Genomic DNA, 27,883 nt, shown 5'->3' with positions numbered 1-27,883 from the left:
GGTAAAACTTAAAAAGTTTGCAATATCTCACTTTCCTCCAAATACTTTTAAACTTAGTCATATACATTACAGCCTGTTGAAATCTCCAAATGGACTTGAAAAGAACATTACTGATGGAATGAGCTAAGGAATACTGAAGGCTACCATGTATTAATCACAATGTTATAAACTTTACATTTGTTATCTCACTTGATTCTCAACAATTTTTTTTTTTTTTTTGAGATGGAGTCTTGCTCTGTTGCCCAGGCTGGAGTGCAGTGGCACGATCTCAGCTCACTGCAAGCTCTGCCTCCCGGGTTCACACCATTCTCCTGCCTCAGCCTCCCCAGTAGCTGGGACTACAGGTGCCCGCCACCATGCCCAGCTAATTTTTTGTATTTTTTAGTAGAGACGGGGTTTCACCATGTTAGCCAGGATGGTCTCGATCTCCTGACCTCGTAATCTGCCCACCTCGGCCTCCCAAAGTGCTGGGATTACAGGTGTGAGCCACCGTGCCCAGCCAACAATTTTTAAGGTAAAAATATTCATAACTGGTTTTATAGATGAGGAAATTGAATTTAAATAAATTGCAGAAGAGTACAGACAAGTAAATAATTGATCCCAGTTTCAAACCCAGGTGATTTGCCTTATGTCTATACTCTTATTATCACCCTCTATTGCTGTTCCTAAATGAAGGCTTCACCTTTCTAAAGCCATTTGTTTCTAATTTCTTTCTTTTTTTTTGGTCTGGCTGCGTTTTAATGCCTAAACACACTTTGATTAGGTTAGTGAGAATCTTTCTGGCATATGATAAATTGTTGATAAGCATTCATAGTTCATACTTGTGTGTCACTTTTCTTTGTCTCGTGCTTTTTAATAAGTATTTTGATGGAAAGGTGGGTGAGGGCAAATTAGCCAGCTGCCATCCTCATCTGACACTTTTTATCAACATCTCTCTCTTTTTTGAATTTTTAATTTTAATTTTTGATCAACATATATTAATAATCTAAAAGTATTACAAATAATAATTTGTAAAATTTATACACTGTATATTTTGCTTCACAATATGTTTTTCATTTATTTATGTTTAATTAAAAAAAGAGACAAGGTCTCATGATGTTGCCCAGGCTGGACTTGAACTCCTGGGCTCAAGTGATCCTTCTGCCTCAGCCTCTCAAGTAGCTAGAACTATAGGTACATGCCACCGCACATGGCTTTTGCTATATATTTAAATGACAAATCTCGTTGTTTCCGTTCCTGGCTTTAAAAATCTTTAGGGTTCTCCATTACTTGCCAAATGAATTCTAACAGCTGGATCAGGGCATGTTTGGCCTATCACATATGTCTCAAACCTTTGCTTCCAGTCTTCTCTCTGACACCACTCTCTTTGCTCCAGTCAAATTGAACTCTTCACCGAGTACATTCCCAAGTACATTCTGTTCCTTCTGTCTTCTGCTTTTTCATGTATGCTTTTCTTTCTTCGGATGTCTTTTGGTCACCCAACAAACTTCTGCTCTTCATTCAAAGCTCTATTAATAGAGGCGTTTCTAGCCTCCCTAGCCATATTAGCGTGGTTGCTCCTCTCACACTGACAACACGTCCCTCTCTCAGCACCTACATCATATTGTACTTACATGTTTAACTTGACCACAGGTTTAGTGTGATTGATATTTACACTGCCTATCATAAAGTAAAAGCTCAGTAATGAATTTTTTAATTAATAAAATAAAAATATATGCAATAAATAGAAAGGATAGCTGGTGAAAGAAGGTGGAAAAAAGAAACAACAGGCATACAGATTGGAAAGCAAGAATAAAACATCCTCTATTCACAGACAACATAATTATCTACATTGAAAATTCCAAGAAATCTATACAAAAGCTACTAGAATGAATAAATGAGTTTAGCAAGGTCCCAGGATACATAACAAATACACACACATGCACTAATTATTATTTTTTTCTATTCTACCAGTGAATGAGTTTTAGTTATGTTTTTTATTTTCCATATTTTATGGTGCCTTGACATCTTAGGGGCTTTGCAGGCTTGGAAGAAACTGCCCCTCCCAGGGCTAGCTAATTCCTAGAGATGGCAAACAACTTGCCTGAGAGCCCACCATTCATATGTAAACCAACCAATCCAGAGTCCATGCCCACAACCACCTCCTTTGTCCAACTCACACAGCAAGCCAATTTCCCTTGCCCTAAGTCTCCCCAGGTACAAGTACAGGACAACTAGAGACTACCTCTATAGCCCACAGCCACTGAAATTATTGGAACTATCAAATCCTAGACTTGCTCAAACTGGCCTGCCCTGCCTGGCCATTCCTTACCACAGCATACAAAATAGAGGCTCTGAGCCATGCTCTCCCGAGTGGCTTCTGCCTCCTGACTGACCCAGGAGCTCCCCCTGTGGCCCTACGCGGTATGCTATGCCTCCTGTTTCTAGGGTTCTGTGAGTATAAACTTCTCCCTTCGTGAGAAGCATTTCCATGTCTGTATGTCTGCATGTGCATACTTAATTAAAACAACTCCCAGGTACACTTTAATACAAAGTGAAATTCAAAATTAAAATCAATACCTTTCACAGTAGTACCAAAAAAATGAAACTCTTAGAATCTACGTGGAAACTCTTAGCATCTGTGTAGAATTTGCATGCTGAAAACTTCAACTACTGATGAAATAGATCAAAGGAAACCTAAATAAATGCAGAGAAATGCTAAGTTTGTGGGTTGAAAGGTATTCAGAAATTGGAAGATTGTTAAAATGTCAATTCTTCTGATATTCATCTGTAAATTTAACACAGTTGCAATCAAAATCCTAGTAGGAGGCCGGGCGCGGTGGCTCACGCTTGTAATCCCAGCACTTTGGGAGGCCGAGGCGGGCGGATCACGAAGTCAGGAGATCGAGACCACGGTGAAACCCCGTCTCTACTAAAAATACAAAAAATTAGCCGGGCACGGTGGCGGGCGCCTGTAGTCCCAGCTACTCGGAGAGGCTGAGGCAGGAGAATGGCGTGAACCCAGGAGGCAGAGCTTGCAGTGAGCCGAGATTGCGCCACTGCACTCCAGCCTGGGCGACAGAGCGAGACTCCGTCTCAAAAAAAAAAAAAAAAAAAATCCTAGTAGGAATTTTTTTGTAGATATTGACAAACATTTCTAAATTAATATAGAAAGGCAAAGAAATGAAAATAGCCAAAATAATGTTCAAAAAGGACAGAATTGGAGGGTTCACACTACCTGATTTTAAGGCAGTATACGTCTACAAAATAGTGTAGTATTTGTAAAACAATAGAAAGACAGATCAGAGGCACAAAACAGAGAATATACAAGGAGACTCCTACAAATCTAACCAAGTGATTATTGAAAAGTTGCAAAAGCGATTCCATCAAGAAAGGATCGTCTTTTCAATAAATGGTGCCAGAAGAATTGGACATCCCATGTGCAAAAACAAATAAGCCAACAAATAAAAAAGTCACCATCCATAGCTCACACCTAAAAAAATTAAGAATTCAAAATGAACCAAATACTTAAGTGTAAAATGTAAAACCTTAAAACTTATAAGCAAAACACAACTCTTTGTAACCTTGGTTAGTCAAAAGATTTCTTAGATATACCAAAAGCATGATCTCTAAAAGAAAAAGTTGATACATTGAACTCCATCAACTTTAAAGACGCTTACTCTGTGACAGAAACTACTAAGAGAATGAAAAGACAAGCCACACATGGGGAGGAAATATTCAGAAAACTTATCTGACAAAGACATTGTATCTAGAATACAGAAAGAACTCTCAAAAATGAACAATATAAAAGCAAACAACCCATTTAAAAATGAGCAAAAATTTTGAGCACTTTACTACAAATGATAGACGGATGGAACAGAAGCACAAAAGTAGATGCTCACCATCATTAGTCATTAGGAAAGTCCAAATGACAATCTTGTATTATTGGCTACAATTTGTTCCTGTGCAGAGACTGTGTGAGACAGCTTCAACAGCTCGGTCTTTTTCCTCCCCTAGTTATAGTGCATTCACTTCCGACATTATGTTGAAGGCCTATCCCCAAAGATAAAGCCCCAGATTGGTTCAAGTTATCATTTTCTCAGCATTGTAGGGACCATTTGTGAATGGTGCTCTGTTTGCTAATCTTTGTCTGCATGTGGCCTGAGATGAGCAGGTGACCAGGCATGTCAGCCCCTCCCTGGGTCCTCCTGGGCCTCGAGTTACAAAAGGTGGAAGACTCGGTTGCATGGGCATTATGATAATACAGGTGTTTGTATATGCATCTCAAAACCTTCAACATCACTTTACGCCATTATATAAGGTTAGTACTAGGAGGGACACACTGGGACTGTGACTTATTATTATTTATAACAGTATTTTGAGTACATTAGAAACTTAATAAATATGACTACTAGGATGGCTTTAAGATTCATGCCTTGTCTTTTCCTTTCTCCACCAAATACTCTTCTCTTTAAGGTTAGGGCAGCTGACATCTGTAAACTCTAGATTCAAGGTCTTCTGCTTGAAACAAGACCTTAAGGAAATTACAGAACTAACATAGCCTTTTTGCTTTCTTCTGTAAAATAGGATCATGCCACTCAGACTACAGGGGGACTGTTAGGAATAACAAATAAAACAGGCCAGGCATGCATGGTGGTTCATGTCTGTAATCCTAGCACTTTGGGAGGCTGAGGCAGAAGGATTGCTTGAGCTCAGGAGTTCAAGACCAGCCTGGGCAACTTGGCAAAACCCCATCTCTACTAAAAATACAAAAAACAAATTAGCCAGGCATGGTGGCACTCCCCTGTACTCCCAGGTACTCGGGAGACTGACGGGGGAGAGTTGCTTGAGCCTGGGAGGCAGAGGTTGCAGTGAATGGAGATTGCACCACTATACTCCACCCTGGGCATTGGAGCGAGACCCCTCACAAAAAATAAAAATAATAAAAATAAAAAAGGACAATACACAGGAGTCTGTATATGTTGCCATTGCACCTGGCGTGTAGAAGCTGCTCTACAAGGCTTCTTTATCTACTCAGGATGTGAAACTTTGTGTACCGCTACTTTAATATCTTTTGTCTTCAGTATAAAAAAAGCAACTCCTCAGGGGAGGATAAAGCACATCACAAGGATCACTACATCAATAACCTCTATGAGAGATGAGGACTTGTCAAGTCATCTCCATGATGGATAGAACAGAGAGCAAACATCGCTGAGCCAAGTTGATGCTGATTCACTGAAAATAATGAGGTGAACATCCTGGCAATTAGTTGAGGTAAAAAAATTATCCTTTATTGTGGTTTGGTGACATTGTGCTAATTTAGAAACCATGGATGCTGGTTTATGTGAGAGTTTTTGTTTTCTTTCAAGTCTCTGGTTGGAAACATCACATGGTTGGTTGCTGTTGCTGTTTACTGCCACAGCCTGTTCAAGTCTATTCTCGGAGAGTTTTCTTCATATAGGAGTTGGTACTAATCCAAGTGTAAAATCCGGAGAAATGTGTGCACAGCTTTCTGTGTGGATTCTTAGCTGAGGTTTGAAAAGTGGTCTGCTTTGAGCTCATCTGACCAGAAATCTAACTGCTGTCAGGGAAAGAAAAGGGTCTGTCAGGAAAGGACTGGGCACCCCAAGTGGAATACGGAAAGAGAAGGGCTGTGCCTCCTTGCAGAAAAGAGCACAGCTGGTGAAGCTGCCTTCACATCGTCCAAAGTTTCCAGTTCTGGAAAGTTCCAGTTGTAAGAGTGAAATCAATGCCAAGAGGCAGGTCAGTGGAATGAGGGCCACTGAGAAACTAGCCACTGTGGGTGGAAGGGGAAGGAGATTTGGTTTTGAGAAGTCTGTACTCAGGTCTTCAGTAAGGAGTTTTGAAGTCAGGGTGAAGCCTTTGTTTATTCTAGAGGAGGCGGAGTTTGGGGTCTGGGAAAGAAGATAACTTCTCAGAAAGTGAAAAAAAGCTCATGTAGAGGATGCCGGGCAAAATAATGGGAAGGAATAAATCAGCATTGTAGAGAATGTGGTTGGATCATAAAATCCCAGGCTGTAGAGATTATGTGCTCAAAGCCTCTGCATTTTATGTGAACACACACAAACCAAATGTCGACCAAATGCAAAAAATGTGCATACATGGAGCAGCCAGCCACCAATAGTAACCAGCATTTCACTTCTCTTTGCATCTCAGTTGGCTGTACCTGGAAGGGTCTAGACTTTGCCTCCTTCTCGTTCTAGCATTCTGACACTGTGGGCAGTGTAACAGAAAACCCGGTTTGGGAGCTAGGTTTGCCCAACAATAGATATTCTGGGGTGATTTTCATCCTTTGCATTTGTCATTACGATGTTTGTTTTGTGTGCTTGTGCAAATACAGGACGGTTCCTGAAATGTGTCTCTGAGCGTTCTTAACTGTGTGTAAGGTAAGCGAGGAAAGTGTGTAAGACAGAGGCCAAGAACACCTGTCACAGGGTACCCGCCTAGAGTGTCTGTACCGCATCCTTTCTGCTACACTGTTTGCACACACACAAAAGGGCCGAGGAGCCGGTGTTGGTGCTGGATATGCCCAGTACGCGTGCTGGGTGTTGGAAGGATGGGGCCGGCGGTAACAAGAATCAATATATATTTACCGCGGGGGCGGGGGTGGGGGTGCGCGGAGGCTGCAGGGCGGGGCAGCGCTAATGAGAGCAAGCCCGGCTTGTGGTTGGTTCTGGAGTCTGGTACCCACAGAGGAGCAGGCAGGGAGGGAGGGGATGCAAGCGGGAGGATAAAGCGATGAAGTGTGCTGCGTTACCGCGCATCAGGCGCTGTTGTTGGAGCCGGAACACCGTGCGACTCTGACCGAACCGGCCCCCTCCTCGCGCACACAGTCGCCGAGCCGCGCGCGCCCCTCCGCCGTGACAGTGGCCGTGGCCGCCGCTCTCTCGGGGCACCCGGCAGCCAGAGCGCGGCGAGAGCGGGCGGTCGCCAGGGTCCCCTCCCCAGCCAGTCCCAGGCGCCCGGTGCACTATGCGGGGCACGTGCGCCCCCCAGCTCTAATCCGCGCGGTGACAGGAGCATGATCTGTGCCCAGGCCAGGGCTGCCAAGGTAAGCGGGCGTAGCGCGGGGACACTGCCTGCCGCCCCTTCCCCCCCACTCCCCGCCCTTCTCTGGGCGGCTTCCCCGCCGCACGCGAGGCCCCGGCAGCGCCCTCCCTTCCCGGGGCCGAGATCCACCCTCCTCCCCACCCTCTTGCTTCTCCCGCGAGGTTCAATTGTCAGCCTGGGACGCGCCGCCGCCCGGGCCGGGCCGGCATCCCCGGGTGGCGACCCCGGCTTGGGTACTGCAGGCGCACCCGGCCCTCCTGCGGGGTACGGAGAGAAACAAAGAAGCCCCCAAGCGGGTTCGCAGCGCCTCCCCCGCCCCTCAGCGCCCTCCCAGTGGCGAGGAGGTGTCAGGGGAGAGGGCGGAGAGACCTACGTAATCCCCCTTCCCAGCCCACACCCACCCCTTGTGAACCAAAGCTCTGTATTTGCGCTTCGCCTTGGGCTCGCTTTTGAACAATTGTGTCCCATGCAATGCCCGTGGTTAGCCCAGAGAGCGCCCAGAGCCTCCGCACGGGCTCGCCGGTGCTCGCTCGAGGGGCGCGTGGCCAGGTCCGGCCCTTGCTCCCATGGATGGGTGCAGGAGGGGAGGAGGCGCGGTGTGGGTGCTCCCCCAGCGCCTCCCTGTTCCCGGCCGGCTGCGCCGCTCAGCCGGGCCTGCCACCTGAGTTTTAGCGGGAGCAGCCCGTCATGTCGCCTACCGTATTGCGACTTGCAGACAGGCAGGGAGGGAGCCGCCGGGGGAAAAACATGGGTCCGGTCCATTTTTGGCCGGAGGTGCGCTTCCTGCTACCCCTACGTTCCCGGGCGGTTGACAATGCAGCAAAATCCGAGGGCTCAAACAATGTGGCCCCTCCATCCCCGGCTCCAGGGCATTCTGATTGCTCTGCCTCTTTGACGTCCCGGCCACTTGGCTGATTTTCAGAGCCATGACGCGCGGTGTCTCTGTCTTGCACACAGAGGCTGGGCACCATAACTTCTTCCCTGCCGAATTTCAGCGCGTAGGGGGAGCTGGCAGGGACACAGGCTGCAGAGATGCCCGGCTTCCTGTGGTTCCGGGCACAGCGCGCCTCAGTCTGCATTGGGCTGACACCAGATAGCATGTGGGGATTTTCCTAGTTGCCGAAGAAGATATTATTTGACGTTGCTGTAGTTTTGTGCTTACTTCTCTTGGAATCTGCAGTGGTGCAATTCTCCCCTTGTTTTTCCCCCCTTCTCTTTGAAAAGATATCAATGCTATGTTCAGCAGAAATGGACACAGCAAGAGCAGCATAGTTCAAAAATTGAGGGAAGCATCTTCTCTCTTTTCCTGGGATTTAAACGCGATTTAGAAGGGCAGATGCCCTACCCGAAAAGGCCAGCTTTTAAAGACCCCGGCAGTGTTGTGGTCCAAGGCGTCTCAAAGCAGGTGGCCAGATCTGCGTTTCTCATCAGCGGACTCGCTCCGGCTGTGGCTATTACGGTAATTCATTCTAGATTGGGGATTCATTTTAAAATGTGTGTTTTCCACTAAGAAGGGATTAGAGTCCACATGCCCACCCTGGTATGAATGTGTGTGCCTGTTTGGTAGAGAGATAGATTGTGGCAGAATTCCCTGTTGCCCGTTCCCTCCGCTTGCTGCCTCCTCTGGAATGTGGCATTGGAAAAACAAAGCACTATTTTAATTCCTAGACCTCCAGGCAAATTGGCCGTTCTAGTGTTTTATTTAATAAACCACGTTCTGACTAATTCCACACTATAATCCCAGTCTAGTACAGTTGGCAGCTTTGTGGAATGACAGTTCTCTTTTTTGTTTGGAGTAGTTTTTTCATGAAGGCAAATTGCCTAAGTTTGTTTAGATTGTGACATTATTGACTTGGTAGGGAGGCCACATCCTGAGCTGGAACAGCCCATCAATGCATCAATACAGAGGGACTGCAGCTCTGTTATTTGTGTATATAGCATCATTTGACTTGATTCCTTTTACACTCTGGTTTTTAAAGATGGACGTATTACAAGATCACTTTGAGCTTTACCTTCTATTATGCTTCCATCTGATATTATTGTTAACAAAAGAAATATTAAAAGGCTAGATGTGATATGGAAAGACAAGCCTGAGTCTTATTCCTTATGGTAAAGGAAGTTGGACTGGCTGGTTTCTATCGTTCTTTCTAGTTCCAGCATTCTGTGGTAACTGACAGAGGAGTAAGAAAAGTTACCCAGTGTTGGAAAGGCAAATAATTATAACGTGAACCACGCAAGCAAACCAAGGATTGATTATGGAATCTGTGGCTTATTTTATACCTTGCAGCTTTTAAAACCCAGGTGTCTGCATTTTCCCCATAAGTGAAATTACTCACCAACTCAAACAGGTCTTTTTTTTTTTTTTTTTGGCCACGATAGCCAAACATTTGGTGGAGGGTTGGGGAAAAGAGAAGAAGATTGAATTAATTGGATAACAGGTTTTCTCCTTTTGTGGAGTTATTCATTCCAACCCAGTCTAAGATAATTGAGAATTCACTTTTTCCAGTCATTGGTTTTTGTTTGTTTCTAATGAGACACTCTAGACAGCTGTTTCATCCTATGCAGTAATTGACAATGGCATGAGACTTACTTTCTCTGATGTAATTTGGTGTTGCTCACAAAACTTGGTAGCGCTGTTGCTTGTTATAAAAATGGGTGAAGCAATGATTGGTCTAAATAGACAGGCAGTGTTTTCATGCGCTATGGTAATTTTTATAATTTAGGTGTAGTCAAGGTATTTGTTGATTCATGCTTAGCCACACAATTTTCTGTAGTTGTGCACTCATTTGTTTTAAGTTACAATCAAAATAACATCCTGAAATTACAGTCCCTGTGAGGCATAATTAACCACTTCTTCTCCTGTTTTCCCATAGCCTTTTTGTTCATAGAGCTAAGATAGCACTTACAATACTGCAGTTATCTGAGTTGTAAATGTGCCACAGTCTCCTTATCTTAAATATGGGATGAGCTTCTTCGGAACAAGGACAGTTTATATTCATCTCTCCAGCACCTAGCAGTTTGCCTGGTACATCGTGTGTTCTCAGAAATGTTTATTGAGTGGATTTCAGGTCATAAAAATGCCCTCTAATTGTATAGGCAGGAGGTAGGTGGGAATCCTTCACTTTGTGAGTCAGCTGGGGGAATCAGAGAGGTTATGTAAGATGCTTAAGGGGGAACCAAGAGCCAGGACGCAAATCCAGGCCTTCCACCACACTGCCTCTGAGAGAGGCTCCACCCACCCTCAGTAAACAAAAAAAACATGTAGAGAATGAGTTCAAATGCTGTAGGTTTTGGTTATTTATTTTTTTCCTTGAATGATCTGGATTATCCATTTTGACAAAATTTATCTGATAACTGCTCTGTTCTGTCTTGCTCTGGCCTTAGAAGGAAACATGGCCCAAGCACTCTAACCTCTAATCCACACTTAAACAGAAGATGTGAGCACCCTTCTGCCCACCTTCTCGCTAAGTCCTGGTTCTATCAACCAGAGCTTGCTAGGATGATGGACACGTCTAGGGAATGTCTACTCATTATTTGCTCAAGCAACATTGAACCACTGTAAGTGCTTCTGAAATGACCTACAGTTAGACCAGAGACAACCATCCTTCCTGGGCCAGCCAAGCTTGACTGAGTCTCCCAATAGGCAGATTTCTAGACTAACAGGTGTGACTTACAGACATCGAGACACCTGCTTCTCTCCCATTTACCTGCTTCCTTTTCCATCCTAAAAAACAGGACAAGCTACATTAGGAAACCAGGAAGTTGCAATACCCACATGTCCTCTCTGTAAAACAGCTATTGGCACATTTGATGTTCACGGACTTTTAGAGAAAACAGTATGAAATGCTCTGTGGGGTTTTCTTCAAGTCGCTTTTCCTCTTTGAGGGTTAGTTTCTTCTTCTTTAAAAGTAGAAAGTTGAACCAAGTAATCCCAAAGGTCACTTCTAACATCATCATTCTGTGATTATTTTTGTTGGTTTATTCAGTTGAGCAATTTGAAAGGAGAAGAAGATTAGAAATAATTTAACTTGGCAATATGTAGAGAAGAAATAATTAAGGATACATGGGTCAGCCTGTGGTTATCTAATAACTGCTTTGAGCCTTCTGTTAAAGCTATTCTTTATACATTTCTATAATCCTTTCTTCTTTGTAAAACTAAATTTACTATATTAAGGGGAAAGATTGGTGGCATTTCTTGTTCCCAGTGAGGAATGCAGTGGTGGAAAAAGCATGCAATCTCCAAAATGTACAAAATGTTTAGAATTTGGGGGTGTAATAGCCAAGGTTCCAAGCATTTTTATTCTCACCACTGAGTATGTTTCACAGCTGAATAACTCTTATGGTCAAAGTGTTCCCTGCAATTCATCCAACAAATTCCCCTTTCAGTTTCTCTCTGGTTCCTCACTTTGCTCTTTTTTTTCCACTTCTTTAGCTCCACCTAACTTCCTATAACGTCCCCCACATACACAAGCCATATGCCAGTAGTACACTGCCACCCCCCACCCGCCCCACCAAAGGCAGGAGTCAGAGCTTCACAACCTCCTTACTCAGCTCAAACTTTTCTACTTTCTGAGGTTTATTCATTACCATTGCTTTTCCAAGTTAAGACACAATGAGATACAGAAGCAGGTCGAGTCTTTTAACGATATTGTTTATCGTTTACGTCTTTTTCTCACAGACTTTCTGACCACCATTTGGAACCTCAATGCCATGCATTTAGGTGTCTTAAAGCCTCTTTCAATATTTTAGGAAGCCAAGCAGCATATTAGCGATTTTATGTATCCCATCCTACAGTGTTTGGATGTGTGGGTATTGGTAAGTAGTTGTACTGTTCTGTGACATGGGCACTGAAAGGAGAATGATAATAATGCCATTACTTACTGGCAACATATGACAAAGATCACTAAGCTCCTAGGTCATCTGGATTCCCATAGCAACAAGTGGTATACACTGTTTGCATTATTTGTTCAGAACTGATACTTTTCCTGATTTATTGGTCTGAAGCTTGATGCATATGGAGGCCTGAAAAATAAGGATGTGGCATATAGACAGGCTCTCCTGGTGTTATCAGGCATCTATGCATGTGATATGCAGGGAGAATTTGGTGGATGGAACTTAAGCCGGTACCAGGGGGGTGGGGGAAGAGCTGGGAAAGGACGCCATCTGTGCCCATGATGACAAATGCCATCATGGAGACTTCATTCGGGGTCCCTTTTATATATTTAGTGAAGCAGATTTTCCATTTCACACTTTCTAGATATATTTGTATTGCACAGATGTCAGGGAAATATCATGTGTGTGAAAGAAAAAAAAAAGATCAAAATTCACATCCATGGCCAGGGATTGTAATTCAATCATTTTGTTCTGAAACTGACACCCATTTAACATGCATGGATGTTCCCTGCTTTTGCTTTTGCTTTGGGGGTTCAAGTCAAAGCAGTTGGAGAAACAGAAATCTCAGCCCTACACATTGTTAAAATTCAGAGATCTAGGTTAAGGGGGGAAAGATGGGGAGAATAAAATTAAACATATAAGACCTTGCCATCAGTGCTATCAGTACCAGAGCTGATGAAATCAATCAGCAAGTGATTCCTCATCCTCTTTCCTGTAACACACAGATGAGCTGAAGAAACCACAGGATGCAGTCAATAAGTTTTTATCCTCAAAAGGACTTCTTTTTTTCTTTACCGTTATTCATAATTCCTTTTACCATCAAAACTTAAAACTACTTAAGGATGTTTTCCCTCTATCTTGAATACAAATTATTTTTGTAGAAATGAGCTTTTTGAAATTGAAAAAAAATTGTTTTGAGGATTGTTGCCAGCTTTATTTCCCCCTGCCAACCCCCAGCATTATCCTTGGTGTTCCCACTACATGACTGGGCATAGGACCTGCATGTAAAAAGGATGATGATAAGGAAATAATTGGCATACAAATGGTACTGTGATATATGACATTTACAAAACCCCTCCCTGACTCCACATCCCCCATGATTGATTTTCTGTTCCTTTTTAAAGAATATGCTTCAAAAAGCTTGTCCCACTGGCCTTCTTCACTCCCTCCATCTCAGCCTCTAAAGACATATTTTATTGTGACATATTTGATTTTGACAAACAACACATTGAACATATATGAAATATATGAAGCAAAATACAACACACACCCACCATGCAGCCTGAGACCAGAAGATCACTGTCTTATTTGAAGCTACTTTTGTGTTTCTGCCCCCCTCACCTTTTGCCTGCCGAGAGCACCTCGATCAGGTATCAGTCACTCGTTCCTGTCACTCCCCTCCCTGTTGTCATTAGGGTCACCAATGATCTCTACCTGGTGAAGTACAAGGGCACAGCTTTGCTGATCTGAGCAGCATTTCCCATGGGGCTGTGGGGGACCACTCTCTCTTTCTTAAGCACCTGGCTTCTTCTAGGACACCAGATTCTCCTGGTGTTCCTGCAGCCTCTCTGGCTCTTCTCTCTCAGGCTCTTTGGATGGCCCCTGAGTTTTTACCCCGATTGATCTCAACTGAATTTTGACCTTTAAAGGCGGGTACAGGGATTCCCCAGGCCTTGGCTCTCAGACTTCTTCCCTTCTTACTTAAATTCCTTCTCTCAACACTGTCTTCATGCTCATGATTCCAAGTTTATTTCGTCAGCTCTGACTCATTCCCAGAACTCCAGACTTGAAAATGCAACCACCCAGCATCTCCCCTTGAATGGCACGTTAGCTTAAAATTAACATGTGCAAAATACAACCCCTGATTTTTGCTCCCTGAACGTGCTTCTCTTCTGGTGTACTCCATCTCTCTCAGGGACAACTCTGTCCTTTCAGTTGTTCAGGTCAAATACCTGTGAGTCCTCCTGACTTTTTTCTCACCCAGATCCAGCTTTCAATAAATCTCTCTCCCTTCTCTCTCCCTCTCCATCCAGCACAGCCATCCCCGTCTAAGTGCCAGTAAGCTTTCCTAACTGGTTTTCTGTAGTCCTTGCCCATCTGCAGTCTGATCCCTATACAGCAGCCCAAACAAGCCTTTAAAAGTGGAAGTCTTCTCATTCATTCATTCAACAAATACTGCCTAGACATCTGCTGTGTGCCAGGCATTGGTTTAGGTGCTGGGATGTAGCAGGATCACAGTGCAAAACAGTCACAAGTCCTTGTCCTCCTGGAGTGGACATTGTGTTATTTCTTTACCCATAGCCCTGTTCAGGATGAAACCCACACTCCTTACTTTGCCCACAGGGCTTGCCTTGCCACGCTCCCAGTCCCCAATTGTCCTTGCTCTTCCTAGAACATGCCAGGTACAAATACTGTTCTCTTGACCTGGAGGGACGGTCCCCCAGCCACCCGCATCCTGACCCCCTTTATCAGCTATCACACCCTCAGAAAGGCTTATTCTGACCACACACAATGTGCTCTCTTCCATCTGCCTGCTTGCTTTCTTTTTCTTCATACCACTTAGCACCACACAATTTGTTATATAGTTTCTGCTTATGTGCTATTCTCTTTCTCCCCTTCTAACTTGTAATCTCCATTAGAACAGTTGCCTGGAAAAGTGTCTGGAACATATTAGACATCACACTGAATGTTTGCTGACTGACCGAAAGATGTAACAGGTGCTTTCCTTAACCGAAATCCAACCTCAGAACTTTCTCTATGTCGATATTATATTGGATAAATCCCCTCTATTTATTTATTTATTTGTTTTATTTTTTGAGACAGGGTTTCACTCTGTAACCCAGGCTTGAGTGCAGTGGCATGATCTTGACTCACTACAACCTCCGCCTCCCAGGCTCAAGTGATTTTTCTGCCTCAGCCTCCTGAGTAGCTGGGACGACAGGTGCACACCACCACACCCGGCTGATTTTTGTATTTTGTGCAGAGATAGGGTTTCAACATGTTGGCCAGGCTGGTCTGGAACTCCTGGCCTTGAGTGATCTGCAAATCTGAGTGACCTGTAATCCCAAAGTGCTGGGATTACAGGTGTGAGCCACCATGCCTGGGCAAATAAAACCCCCCTAAAAGCTGCTGGATTAGAGTTTAGATGATATTTTCAGGTCTCAGGATCCTCTGAGTATACATCTTTCCTTTTCCATACACTATTTTTCCTTCCCCTACAAGGAGGTGGCTGGGGGTCTTCCTTCCTGCCTGGACATTTTGTTGGTCCTGAACCTCCGTGTTTTTCTCCTGGCTGGTGTTCTCTAACAGTTAAAGAGAGTGGCTAGCTTGAGCTTGTCTTTGCTTCCTCAGCACCCAGCAAGTCGACCCGGCAACTCAATTATTGTTGAGTTGAAACACTTAGTTGTTGTTATTGTTCCTTCCAGGACTTGATAAAAACTGTTCTTTGCCCTCCAATTTCTGCTTCCTCTGGGCCACACTGACTTTGTCATCTTGAATGTGAGCATGTCAGTCCTGTGTTCAAAGCTCTCAGGAGTGGCCAAAGTATGCACAATTCCCTAGGCTGGCATCGTTGGGCTGTAGGCCTTGGCCGGCCCATGTCCCCATGCACTCTTTTGACCCTCTGTGGCAGCCAAGCAAATCATTTTCCCATTTCTCCAAACGTGCTCTATGCTTTTCTGTAGTTGTGTAAACATATAGTGATATGTAAACATATAGTGATATGTAAAATATCACTATATGTATAATAAATGATGCTATTTTCTGCTCTTAGACTCCCCATCCCTCTGTAAATGTAACCATTTTTAAGATCTAGCTTAAACCTTACCTCCTAGCAGAGTCCATCACTCAGTTTGCTAATACGATATGATTTATCTCCCTACAGAATTCTCCTGGAATGAGTATCATTATTTGTTTATTCTTCACTCTCCTGTCTTTCAGCCTCCCTACTAAATGCTGCGCACCTCTAGGTTAAGGGCTTGTCACACTTCTCTTAGTATTCCTGAAAATACTTGTCCCAGTGTCTGCCTCAGCAGGTACTTCTTTCTCCGAATGTGAAATGAGCTCAAGGAACAACCTAAGAGTTGAGAAGGTCTGCATTTCGTTGCTTCTAGAATGCTATATGCCATGTTGTATCCACAAAATGCGTACCCCAAAGGTAAGTAGAAAGTTAGAAGAGGTGCAATCCACAAGGACAGATTTTTGTTTGTTGATTCTCCAAGGACAAAGAACAGTTCTCTTCACTCAGTAACCATTTAAAGAATGAATGAAGTACATAGCTGGCAGCTTAAATTTCTAATACCCTTGTTCTATAAACGAGCAAAGCCAAGGACTGCAGAGCTTTCCCAGGTTCACAAGGTCAGAGGTAGAGCCCAGTTTTCTGCAGCGTGAATCCTGTCTTTCTCCTGATCTCCACCCCTGCCATGAATAGCGTCAGACCTGAGCGAGAATTGTCCCAATAACTCTTTCCAGGTGATGCTCACTAGTGTTACTTTCTTACCAATATCCGAGGAGCTTCCTTCTTTAGGCAAGGTCTAATTTTTAGATCATCTGAAAGAAGCAAGAGTAGAAATTGCAGAATTTCAAAGGACTCAGAGACCCAGAAAGGGGGGTTTATTGGCAGTGCTCCTCTCCTGCTTTAGAAACAACTTTTAACAGCAAGTAGCAAACTTTTTGATGAGACCTCTCTCATAGGAACTTGCACGCACTCTCCATCCTGTTGTCGCAATAAAGTAAAATTTATCTTTCTTAGAAACATACATTCAGATCATGGTGTGACATCCTTGGGAAAAATAGTGGAAATTCACAAATAGGATTTAATGTTATTTTCTCCTTTCTCCCAGGAAAGGGAAAAAATATCACTATATGTATAATAATTGTTAAGCTTCAAGATTCTAAAGAGAAATTTGACCAAGGGACTACTAAATCACAAATCTAAAAAAAGTCCTATGTATCTTTACACAAATATGTATAAAACTACGTACACATATATATAACATATATAAACACATGCATATAATTTTTAAAATTCTGGTTATTTTCAAGTCATTTTCAGTTGCTTATTTATTCCAAAAACATTTCTTGAGCTATTATGTGAAAAGCATTTAGGTTCTTTTGTGTGTGAGATTTTTCCATCTAGACAAAAATCTGCTTATGGTTAAAGGTGAAAATGTCCAAAGACAAAGCAGAATTAAGTCCCTCCCATGCAGAAACATCTAATTTGAGAAGGGAATATGAAAAAGTTGTGGCCTTTAAGGGTGATTATTTTATTTTTTGTACTATTCCTGGAGCATCTATTTTGTACCAGACTCTGGGCTGGGGGCCATTACCACGATGAATGAATCCACAGCACATTTCTTGTCTTTACAGAGTGAGCTCCTCAATTTTACAATATTGCTTCTGGAGGAGCTACTCACAGTTCAGTCATTAAACAGAACATTGCCCTTGTCAGGAGCTTAGAAATCATCATGACGTTCTTGGCTTAAACTTAATTTTACCAAAACTGAGTGTATCTGCCGTTGACCTTGGGTCCCTTAGGGCCAAGGCACCAGGTCCGCTTCCTGAGAGACCACTGCTGTAGGAACATGCTCCCCTGTGACCCTGAGCTTTGACATAAATTGCCTTTTTCCAGGGGATCTAGAGAATCTTTTGAAGTAGGGAGCACTTTCTGTCTAAATATTCCATATGGACTTTAATGAACAGCTGTGTCCTTGCCCATCTGCAGTCTTTGCCCATTCTGAGGTTCAGATTTGGCCTGAAAGTCAAGTTTCTGTGGTTTTTGCCTGGTCAGGACCCACAGGCAGAGTGAATGATCTGGCTTGGTACACATAATTAGCAGGTGGATGAGGCCAGGGTGGCAGATGTTTCCAGACCACACTGGACATGAGCCCCAGCCCTCTTACCCGCCTGATGCTGTGGAATAGCGGTACCATAGCCCTTCCAACGGGGTGGGCTGTGGGCTGGGAGGGGAGGCTGGAAGACCAGGCCCTCCTCTCCAGAAGTCTGTGTCCTGCTCTCAATTAAACGGCACATATTGCCTTATTCTAGAATGTGTTTTAGTTTCTTGGAGAAAGCATTTAATGAACCATTTAAGCTATATAGAGAAAGTTGAGGGATTATGGCAAGAGAGATAAAACAAATCTAAACCCAAATTGTATCTACAGATGTGGGAGTGATTGGGGGTGGGTAGGAACTGGAGGGAAGCATCAAGCTCTAAGATAGAAAACCCTCATTCTGTGCTCCTGACTCTGTCCTTTTTCAAGTGTTCATTTGTGTCTACTAAACGATGTAATCGACGCACTATTTTTATACAAACATGAAACTTTGTGGTAGATATTTTTTTTTTCATTGTTATTGAAAGGGGCCGGGCGGAGACCAAACTACGCCGGTCGCGGTCAAGAGATCTTTATTGGAGGTATCGAGCGGAGAAGGAAGAGAAGAGGGAGAGGGCTGCTGGTGTGCTGGGTTTTATAGCCCTTGGGCCTACGCGGATTGGGCTAGGGGCGGGCCCAAGGGAAGGCGGGAGATGCTTCTTTCTGATTGGCCCTCCTTTGGCGGGTTCAGACAGTGCCCGGTCAAGGAGGGGAGAAGAACCCGGAACCGGCCCCATCTTAAGGTACGGTGCCATTTTAAGGTACCCCATGTTACCTAACATTCCTCCCTTTTTGTTTTCTTAAATGGGGGAAAATGGGCGTCGTGGTTCATCTGGCTGCTTCCTGCTGAGTGGGGGCGCTGTGGGGAGGGGGCACAGGGAGAACTGTCAGGGTTGTGCTCGGGGTACAGTATGAGTATGAGGCGAAGCAATAGGGCGCTGTACGTGAAGACTTCGTTAGACGTGAAGTCCATGAATGTTCCTTGTCCTCCAGTGCCGTGAGCCAGTTGAGGGGCAGGGATGGGTTGGCAATGAGCCAGCTGTCTGAGCGAAGGGTGTTTAAGCTTGCTGTAGCCATCTGGGGTACTAGGGGTAGAGTTTGGTCTGCCCGAAGAGAAAAGAAGATGGTAGTTAATTTAGGGTGCGAGGGCAGGCCTACCCCCCCGCCCCAATCCTGAGTATCTGTTGCCGGTTGTTGGCCGTTTAAGAGGTCCGCAGAGTGTGAGACTGTCTCTGGAGTCTGCCTTGTCTTCACAAGTTGCTAGGAGCTGGTAGTTTCTGAGGAGAAGCTGGTTAAAGGTTTGGTTAGAGATGGACTCTTTGAGGGAACGGGAAATAGTTATGGTTTGAGGTGGATATGCCCAGGCGTTGCTGGGACATATGCCTCCTGTAACTGACTGGCCCCAGACCGGGTCGGCGGGGTTGTCGATATGTATGGCTCGGGAGGAGGCGTTGTTTTCAGTGGTATAATATAGGAAGGGGGTGTGTTTGTTGATGTGGGAGCCAGACAGCAAAGTGGAACATGTGGAAGAGAAGGTCCCAGCCGTTTTCTATCACAGTGAGAATAGGGCTGGGAAGAGAGCCCGCCGGCGGAGGAAAGTGTAAAGATGTGAGAGGCGGAAAGCCAGAGAAGAGGACTTAGGAGATGCATGAGAGCGGGGCGTAAGCAGTTTGGTTCTTCGTGTGGTCCGGGTTGGTAGCCAGTTTCAACCGGTTGAGCAGCGACTGGAAGATGAGGTGGAGGGTGGTGGTATGGGGGGGGGTTCGTCGGCCGGATCAAAGTCGGGAGCGGAAGGAGAGGTTGGTAGCTTGAGAGCAGCGATAAGGTGTTGCGGCTTGCAAGGGAGGCAGAAGTTGGGTTTGTCCCGTAGAAGAAAGAAGCCATGAACGTAGGGGATCTCTGCCCATTTTCCTGTTCGCTCACAATAGTTGTAGAGATCCCAGAGAAGATTGGGATCAAAGGACCCATAAGTGGGCCGTCTGTTTTGGTTGTCTAGGGGGTATGTGGGCCAGTTTTGAGTGCACAATTTAATGAGGCGTATAGGTTTGAGATCAGCAGCCAAACCAAGGGCTGATAAGTTATTTAAAAGGCATTGTAAGGGAGAGTCGGCCGGCAGGGATGCAGAGGCTCCCATTATGAGACGGAAATATATGGCAAAGGGCTGGGCAGGGCGTCCCTTACCAGCCGATGACTGTGCTGTGAGTCAGACCCTTCGAGTCGGTCGTCACCGAAACGAAAGGACTGAGGGCCTCTAGGAGGCCGAGGGCTGTGGGCCACCTGGTACCAGGATTTTCGGAGCGAGAAAGGGGAAGGGGCCCAGGCCTGGCGAGTGAGGAGGAAAAGGAGGGAACCCTGCTCCCTGGAGGCCAAGTCTAAAATAGGATTTACGGCAGCCGTGTGGGCGGCCGAGGCGGGAGCCGGTCAACTGGTGTCGGACACCGGAAGGGGAGACTTACCGAGATGAGGCCGGTGTTGGGCGTAGAGGTGGGCAAACAGGAAAATGAGCCAAGACCGGCCGGGGTCTGGACTGAGCCCGAAAGGGATTGGGGTCCCACTGAGGGGGGTGGGGAGTCCCGATCTGAGTCACAGCACCAGTGAAAGGGGCCGGGCGGAGACCAAACTACACGGGTCGCGGTCAAGAGATCTTTATTGGAGGTATCGAGCGGAGAAGGAAGAGAAGAGGGAGAGGGCTGCTGGTGTGCTGGGTTTTATAGCCCTTGGGCCTATGCGGATTGGGCTAGGGGCGGGCCCAAGGGAAGGTGGGAGATGCTTCTTTCTGATTGGCCCTCCTTTGGCGGGTTCAGACAGTGCCCGATCAAGGAGGGGAGAAGAACTCGGAACCGGCCCCATCTTAAGGTACGGTGCCATTTTAAGGTACCCCATGTTACCTAACAGTTAGAACTCCTGTCTTTGAAATTTCATTTTAGAGGCAAAAGAGAGTGAATGGCTTTGCTTTTACATTTAGCACATGTTGGTATAAATTGGCAAATGGCTTTTGAGGGATCCAGATATTTTATTTTTCAAATCTATTTTTTCAAAGTGCTATTAGCAGGTGAAACTCATGACTTCAGGCAGTTTTCAGGCAATGAGCTCAGTGAGATTTGAAAATTAGCTAAGCCATTTATAGATTCATAGAATGCTTTTTGGGTAAGGAACCTAAGCCATGGTCCCGTTCAACCCACTCATTTTCCACACAATGAAACACATTGTGAGCACCCATCTCCCAGGGCCACAGAACTTATATTTGTTAAACCTAAAAGAGGAGCCTTTCTCTGAGCTTGGGGCCTCATGCTCTGCAGCATGTTTTGCTAGCTCTTTTCAGGGGCTGTCCTCAGGGTGCAGGCTGGTGGCGTCAACGATCGAGGTGCAAAGTCAGTGCTGGGATAGGGGACTGGGAGTAGCCAGGAGCTTACGCTGGTTGCTCCTTATCTTCAAGCCAATTATTAACAGTATTGCTAGTTCTTCAGATTTTTCTAAGAAAGCCAAAAGATTGTGTTTTTAAGATAAATTTTATAATTTTAAGATTTTTTTTCTCATTCAACTTAATGATTTTACAATACTCAGTGGGCCAAACCAAGTATAACTGTAAGTCTCCAATTTGCAACCTCTGCTGTAGGAAAACTGTGCTTTCAAGATGCCTTAGTTTGGGGTGTTATACCAAATACCATAGACTGAGTGGCTTATAAACAACAGAAATTTATTTCTTACAGTTGTGGAGGCTGGAACTCCAACCCAACGTGGTCAGGTTCTGTAACAGCCCCCTTCTGGGTTGCAGGCTGCTGATTCCTTGCACTCTCGCTTGTGGAAAGAGGGCTAGGGAGCGTTCTGGGGCCTCTTTTATGAGGGAACTAATGCCATTCATGAGGGCTTCAGCCTCATGACATATTACCTTCAAAGGTTCCTCCTCCAAGTATCATCACACTGGGAGTTAGGATTCCAACATGCGAATTTGAGGGGTGCAAACATTCAGTCCCCTAACAGAGGATTTCTATGAATGGAAAAAGACCATGATCATGGCTTCGAATAACTAAAATCTGAATGTGGCAGAGGGTCTTGGCACCTCCTGACTTGCTCTGAGTCCAGAATGAAAAGTAGCAGGTAGAAGATTTTGACTCAATAACAATATGTATTTTCTGTTACTCAGACTTATTCAAGAAGAGTGAGGCATTGGTTGGGCACGGTGGCTCACGCCTGTAATCCCAGCACTTTGAGAGGTCAAGGTGGGTGGATCACAAGGTCAGGAGTTTGAGACCAGCCTGGCCAATATGGTGAAACCTCGTCTCTACTAAAAATACAAAAAAAATTAGTCGAGCATGGTGGCACATGCCTGTAATCCCAGCTACTTGGGAGGCTAAGGCAGGAGAATTGCTTGAATCCGGGAGGCAGAGGTTGCAATGAGCCGAGATCTCGCCACTGCACTCCAGCCTGAGTGACAGAGCAAGATTCTGTCTCAAAAAAAAAAAAAAAAAAAAAAAGAGTGAGGCATTAATACGAAAGTTGCCACTGAATGGAGCCAAGCGGCCTTTTGTAAGAGATGTTGGAAAGGTCTCTGCTGGATGGAGGCTGGTCCTGTCCCATCCTGGAGAGGTGAACCCATAACTTCCTCAGTCTAAGCTCAAGGAGACCTTGCTTTCTAACCTGGCTTTGCAGTCATCCTGAAAACCTCCAACCGCCTTAACATGCCATGGGAAATGGTCCAAAAGCTTTGGGGGACAAAATCCATGTAAATGCAAGGCATGCGTATATACGAGTTTGTTCTCACTTTTTTTTTTTTTTTTTTTTTGGTTTTTACTCACCACTGTACTGACGAGGATCACTTTCCTGTTTAAATGAAACCCTACCAGCTTGAGTCTCCTTGGATTCTTAGGGATTGCTCCTTCTCTTGTTTTATAATTGTTCTATTTTCTCTTGTCCATAAAGCATTGTGCAAACCTTCTTCATCATCTATATCTCTTCCCCACCACTAGAAAAATTCCTCTCTTTACTTGATTTTCGCTACAACACCTTAAAAATGTTATTCTTAAAATATAACACGTATATATCATTGTCTAAAGCAAGGGTCTGCAAACTGAATTGGCTGGCCTCCTGTTTTCGTAGATAAGGTTTTATTAGAACACAGTCATGCCAGTCATTTACATTGTGCTTAAAGCTACTGCCACGCTACAATGGCAGAGCTGACTAGTTAAGACAGAGACCATAAGACCCACAAAACCTTAAATGTTTACTAACTAGCCCTTTAAGAAAAAATAGACCTAACCGCTGATTTATATGAAAACAAGTATACAGGCATACCTTGTTTTATTGCATTTCACTTTATTGCATTTCCACAGATATTGCATTTTTCTTACAAATTGAAGATTTGTGGCAACCCTGAGTCCAGCAAGTCTATCGGGGCCGTTTTTTCCAAAAGCATGTGCTCACTTAGTTTCCGTGTGTCACATTTTGGTAATTCTTATAATATTTTAAGCATCTTTATTATGATATCTGTTATGGTGATCTCTGATCAGTGATCTTTGATGTTACTAATATAATTGCTTTGGGGCACCATGAACTACACACATATAACATGGCGAACTCAATCAATAAATGCGGTGTGTGTTCTGACTCTTCCACCCATTGGCCACACCCTCATCCTTCTTCCTTGCCTTGGGCCACCCTGTTCCCTGAGACACAACAATATGGAAATTAGGCCAATAAATAACTTTACAACAGCCTTTAAGTGTTCAAGTGGAAGAGAGAGTCTCATGTCTCTCACTTGATATCAAAAGCTAGAAATGATCAAGCTTAGTGAGGAAGGCATGTCAAAAGCTGAGACAAGTCAAAAGCTAAGCCTCTTGCACCAAACAGACAAGTTGTGAATGCAAAGAAAAGTTATTGGAGGAAATTAAAAGTGCTACTCCAATGAACTCCTGAGTGATAAGGAAACAAACAGCTAGCCAAGCAAGGTAGCTCATGCCTGTAATCCCAGCACTTTGGGAGGCCGAGGCGGACAGATCACCTGAGGTCAGGGGTTTGAGGCCAGCCTGACCAACAAGGAGAAACCCCATCTCTACTAAAAATACAAAATTAACCAGGTGTGGTGGTGCATGCCTGTAATCCCAGCTACTTGGGAGGCTGAAACAGGAGAATCGCTTGAACCCAGGAGGCGGAGGTTGCGGTAAGCCGAGATTGCACCACTGCACTCCAGCCTGGGCAACAAGAGCGAAACTCCATCTCAAAAAAAAAAAAAAGGAAAACAAACAGGCTTCTTGCTGTTATAAAGAAAGTTTTCATGGTTTTGGGTAGAAGATCAAACCAGCCACACAGCATTCCTTTAAGTTAAGCTTAATCCAGAGCAAGTCCCTAATTCTCTCCAGTTCTATGAAGGCTGAGAGACATGAGCAAGCTGCAAAAGAAAAGTCTGAAGCTAGCAGAGGTTGGTTCATTAGGTTTAAGGAAAGACACTATCTTCAAACATAAAAGTACAAGATGAAGCAACAAGTGCTGATGGAGAAGCTGCAGCAAATTGTCCAGAAGATCCAGGTAAGATCATTGATGAAGGTGGCTACATTAAAAATAGATTTTCCTTTTTTTTTTTTTAAAGACAAGGTCTTACTCTGTCACTCAGGCTGGCATGTAGTAGTGTGATCACAGCTCACTGCAACGTCGGCTTCCTGGGCTCAAGTGATCCTCCTGCTTCAGCTTCCTGAGTAGCAGGAACCACAGGTGTGCACCACCACGTTGGGCTAACTTTTTGATTTTTATGTAGAGATGAGGTTTCACTATGTTACCCAGGCTGGGCTGGAACTGCTGGGCTCAAGCAATCCTCCCACCTCAGCCCCCCAAATTATTGGGATTACAGGCGTAAGCCACTGCACCTGGCCAAAAATAGATTTTCAGTGCAGATAAAACAACCTTCTATTGGAAAAAGTTGCCATGTAGGATTTTCATAGCTAGAGAGAAGTCAGTGCCTGGCTTCAAATCTTCAAAAAATACATTGACTTGCTTGTTAGGGGCTAATGCAGCTGGTGACTAAGTTGAAGCCAATGCTCATTTACCATTTGAAAAATCCTAGGGCCCTTAAGAATTATGCTAAATCTATTTTGCCTGTGCTCTATAAATGGAACAATGAAGCTTGAATGGCAGCACATCTGTTTATAGCATGGTTTACTAAATTTTTAAACCCACTTAGAAAAAAGATTCCGTTCAAAATATTACTGCTCGTTGACAATGCACTTGGTCACCCAAGAGCACTGATGAAGATATACAAGGAGGTGAATGTTGTTTTCATGCCTGCCAAGATAACACATTCTGCAGCCCATGGATCTAGGAGTAATATTGACTTTCAAGTCTTATTATTTAAGAAATGTATTTCTTGATGCTATAGCTGCTGTAGACAGTGATTCTTCTGCTGGATCTGGGCAGAGTCCATTGAAAGCCTTCTGGAAAGGATTCACCATTCTAGATGCCATTAAGAACACTTGAGGTTCATGAGAAGAGGTCAGAATATCAACATTAACAGGACTTTGGAAGACATTGGTTCCAACCCTCATGGATGATTTTGAAGGGTTCAAGACCTCAGTGGAGGAAGTCACTGCAGATGGAATGGAAATAATAACAGAACTAGAATTGGAAATGGAGCATGATGATGTGACTGAATTGCTGCAATATCATGATAAAACTTTAACAGATGAGGAGTTGCTTCTTATGGATGAGCAAGGAAAGTGACTTCTTGAGATGAAATCTATTCCTGGTGAAGATATGTGAACATTGTTGAAATGACAACGAAGGATTTAGAGTATTACATAAACATAGTTGATAAAGCAGCAGCAGGGTTTAAGAGGATTGACTCCAATTTTGAAAGAAGTTCTATTATGGGTAAAATGCTATCAAACAGCATCACATGCTACAGAGAAATCTTTTGTGAAAGGAAGATTCAGTCGATGGGGCAGACTTCACTGTAGTCTTATTCTAAGAAATTGCCACAGCCACTCAACCTTCAGCAGCCACCACCCTGATCAGTCAGCAGCCATCAACACTGAAGCAAGACCCTCCACCAGCAAAAAGACTGTGACTTGCCGAAGGCCCAGATAGATAATTGTTTGCATTTCTGAGCATATTTTTGAAATTAAGGTGTGCGCATTATTTTTCTAGACATAATGCTATTGCACTGCTAGTAGACTACAGTATAGTGTAAACATAACTTTTATATGCACCAGAAAAGCAAAAAATTTGTATGATCCATTTTGTCGAGATAGTCACTTTATTGCAGTGGTCTGGAACTGAACCTGCAATATCTCTGAGGTATGCTTATATTAAATAGGTAATTGAAAAACAAAAACAAAAAGGATAAAGGATAAAATAACCATCTGTAATGCAATGACTAGCTGGACAAACCACTGGTGTCTTAATTTCCTCTAACCGTATACAGTTGTCCCTTGGTACCCATGGGGGATTAGTTCCAGGACCTCCTGTGAATACCAAAATCCACAGATGCTCAAGTCGCTGGTATACGATGGTGTAGCATCTGCCCATAAGCTACATACATCCTCCTGTATACTTCAGATCATCTCGAGATTACTTATAATACCTAATACAATGTGCGTGCTATGTAAATAGGTGTTATATTGTTTAGGGAGTAATGACAAGAAATTCATTACTTGTCATTACTATATGAACAAACATGTTCATATAGATGCAATTTTTTCTCAAATATTTTCAATCTGCAGTTGGTTGAATCCACAAATGCAGAACTTTTAGATTAGAAAAGCTGATTGTATACATTGCAATATGAAATCACACCACAAATACAATTTTTTTAAGCTTTGACTTACATAATTCTAGGTGTGATTTTAAGCACTCAAAAACACCTATGTTCATTTAGCAATATATTAGATGCATTTTCTTCTCAGATATTTTTTGACATTGTATATGTATATATTACAGGTTGAGTATCCCTTACCAAAATGCTTGGGCCTAGAGTGTTTCAAATTTTGAAATAGTTGCATATACACAATGAGGTATCTTGAGGCTGGAACCCAAATCTAAACATGAAATTCATTTATGTTTCATGTACAACTTATACACATATCTTGAAGGTAATTATGCAATATTTTTGATAATTTTATACATAATACAGTCTGTGCACATTGAACCGTCAGAAAGCAAGGATGTCACTATCTCAGGCACCCATGTGGACAGTCTGTGGGTGTTTGACATCACCATCATTCCTGACTCAGAATTTGTATGCTACAAAGAAAATGATAATCATTTTCTTACACTTATTCACACTTCAGTACTCAACAGTGAAACAATATGGCATATCATTAATATAGTGATAAACAATGTGTTCCGGGTAACTAAGCAACACAGTAGCATCACCAGAATACCTGTATCAGCTGTTAGACAATGACAACAAACATCAGCAGGCTGGATCAATTGTGTGTGGTGCACATGAATTTTGACTGTGACCTGGCACATGAAGTCCATTGTGGAATTTTCCACTTGTGGCATTAGGTCGGCATTTAAAACATTTCAAACGTTGCAGTATTTCAGATTTCAGATTTTTGGATTAGAAATGCTCAACCTGTATTTTATTAATAACTGGGTATATAATTACTTAGTACTTTGTGTATATGTATGTATATATTATGCATTGATTCTTTAGTGTGGCACTTTATTGGATGTTTTATATATAAAATTTTATTTGGCTGAGCGTGGTGGCTCACACCTGTAATCCTAACACTTTGGGAGGCCAAGGTGGGTGAATCACTGGAGGTCAGGAGTTCAAGACCAGCCTGGCCAATATGGTGAAACCCCAGCTCTACTAAAAATACAAAAATTAGATGGGTGTGGTGGCACACGCCTGTAATCCCAGCTACTTGGGAGGCTGAGGCAGGAGAATTGCTTGAATCCAGGAGCAGAGGTTGCGGTGAGCTGAGATCTCGCCACTGCACTCCAGCCTGGGCAACAGAGTGAGACTCTGTCTCAAAAAAAAATTTTTTTTTATTTAATCCTTCCAAGTTTGTGTGAGAAGTATTATTAACTTCAGTTTACAGATGGGAGTACTGAGACCTGAAGTGTTTCTATGG

The 27,883-nt window shown here is 43.8% G+C and overlaps 1 protein-coding gene and 1 pseudogene across 7 annotated transcripts in view; both read left to right on the top strand.

Annotated features, from left to right (window-relative positions):
- The first annotated feature begins 6,704 nt into the window (after window positions 1–6,704).
- HECW1 (HECT, C2 and WW domain containing E3 ubiquitin protein ligase 1) overlaps window positions 6,705–27,883 on the top strand; it is a 462,565-nt gene continuing 441,386 nt past the window's right edge. For 5 of the 7 annotated variants that reach the window (XM_032758254.2, XM_032758251.2, XM_058445471.1 and 2 more), the window contains exon 1: window positions 6,705–7,051. In XM_032758254.2, coding sequence (XP_032614145.1) covers window positions 7,022–7,051 — 30 coding nt within the window. In that variant the 5' untranslated portion in view covers window positions 6,705–7,021. Of the gene's footprint in view, window positions 7,052–8,123; window positions 8,510–27,883 lie in introns of those variants that run through there. The other 2 variants (XM_032758252.2, XM_058445459.1) reach the window with 1 other exon arrangement.
- LOC131384337 (tigger transposable element-derived protein 1-like) lies at window positions 22,627–25,890 on the top strand (annotated as a pseudogene).

The sequence above is a fragment of the Hylobates moloch genome, unplaced genomic scaffold (assembly GCF_009828535.3).
Source record: "Hylobates moloch isolate HMO894 unplaced genomic scaffold, HMol_V3 SCAFFOLD_1, whole genome shotgun sequence".
Lineage (NCBI taxonomy): Eukaryota > Metazoa > Chordata > Mammalia > Primates > Hylobatidae > Hylobates > Hylobates moloch.
Note: the sequence above shows the minus strand (reverse complement) of the source record. Positions and strands in the feature narration are given on the sequence as shown.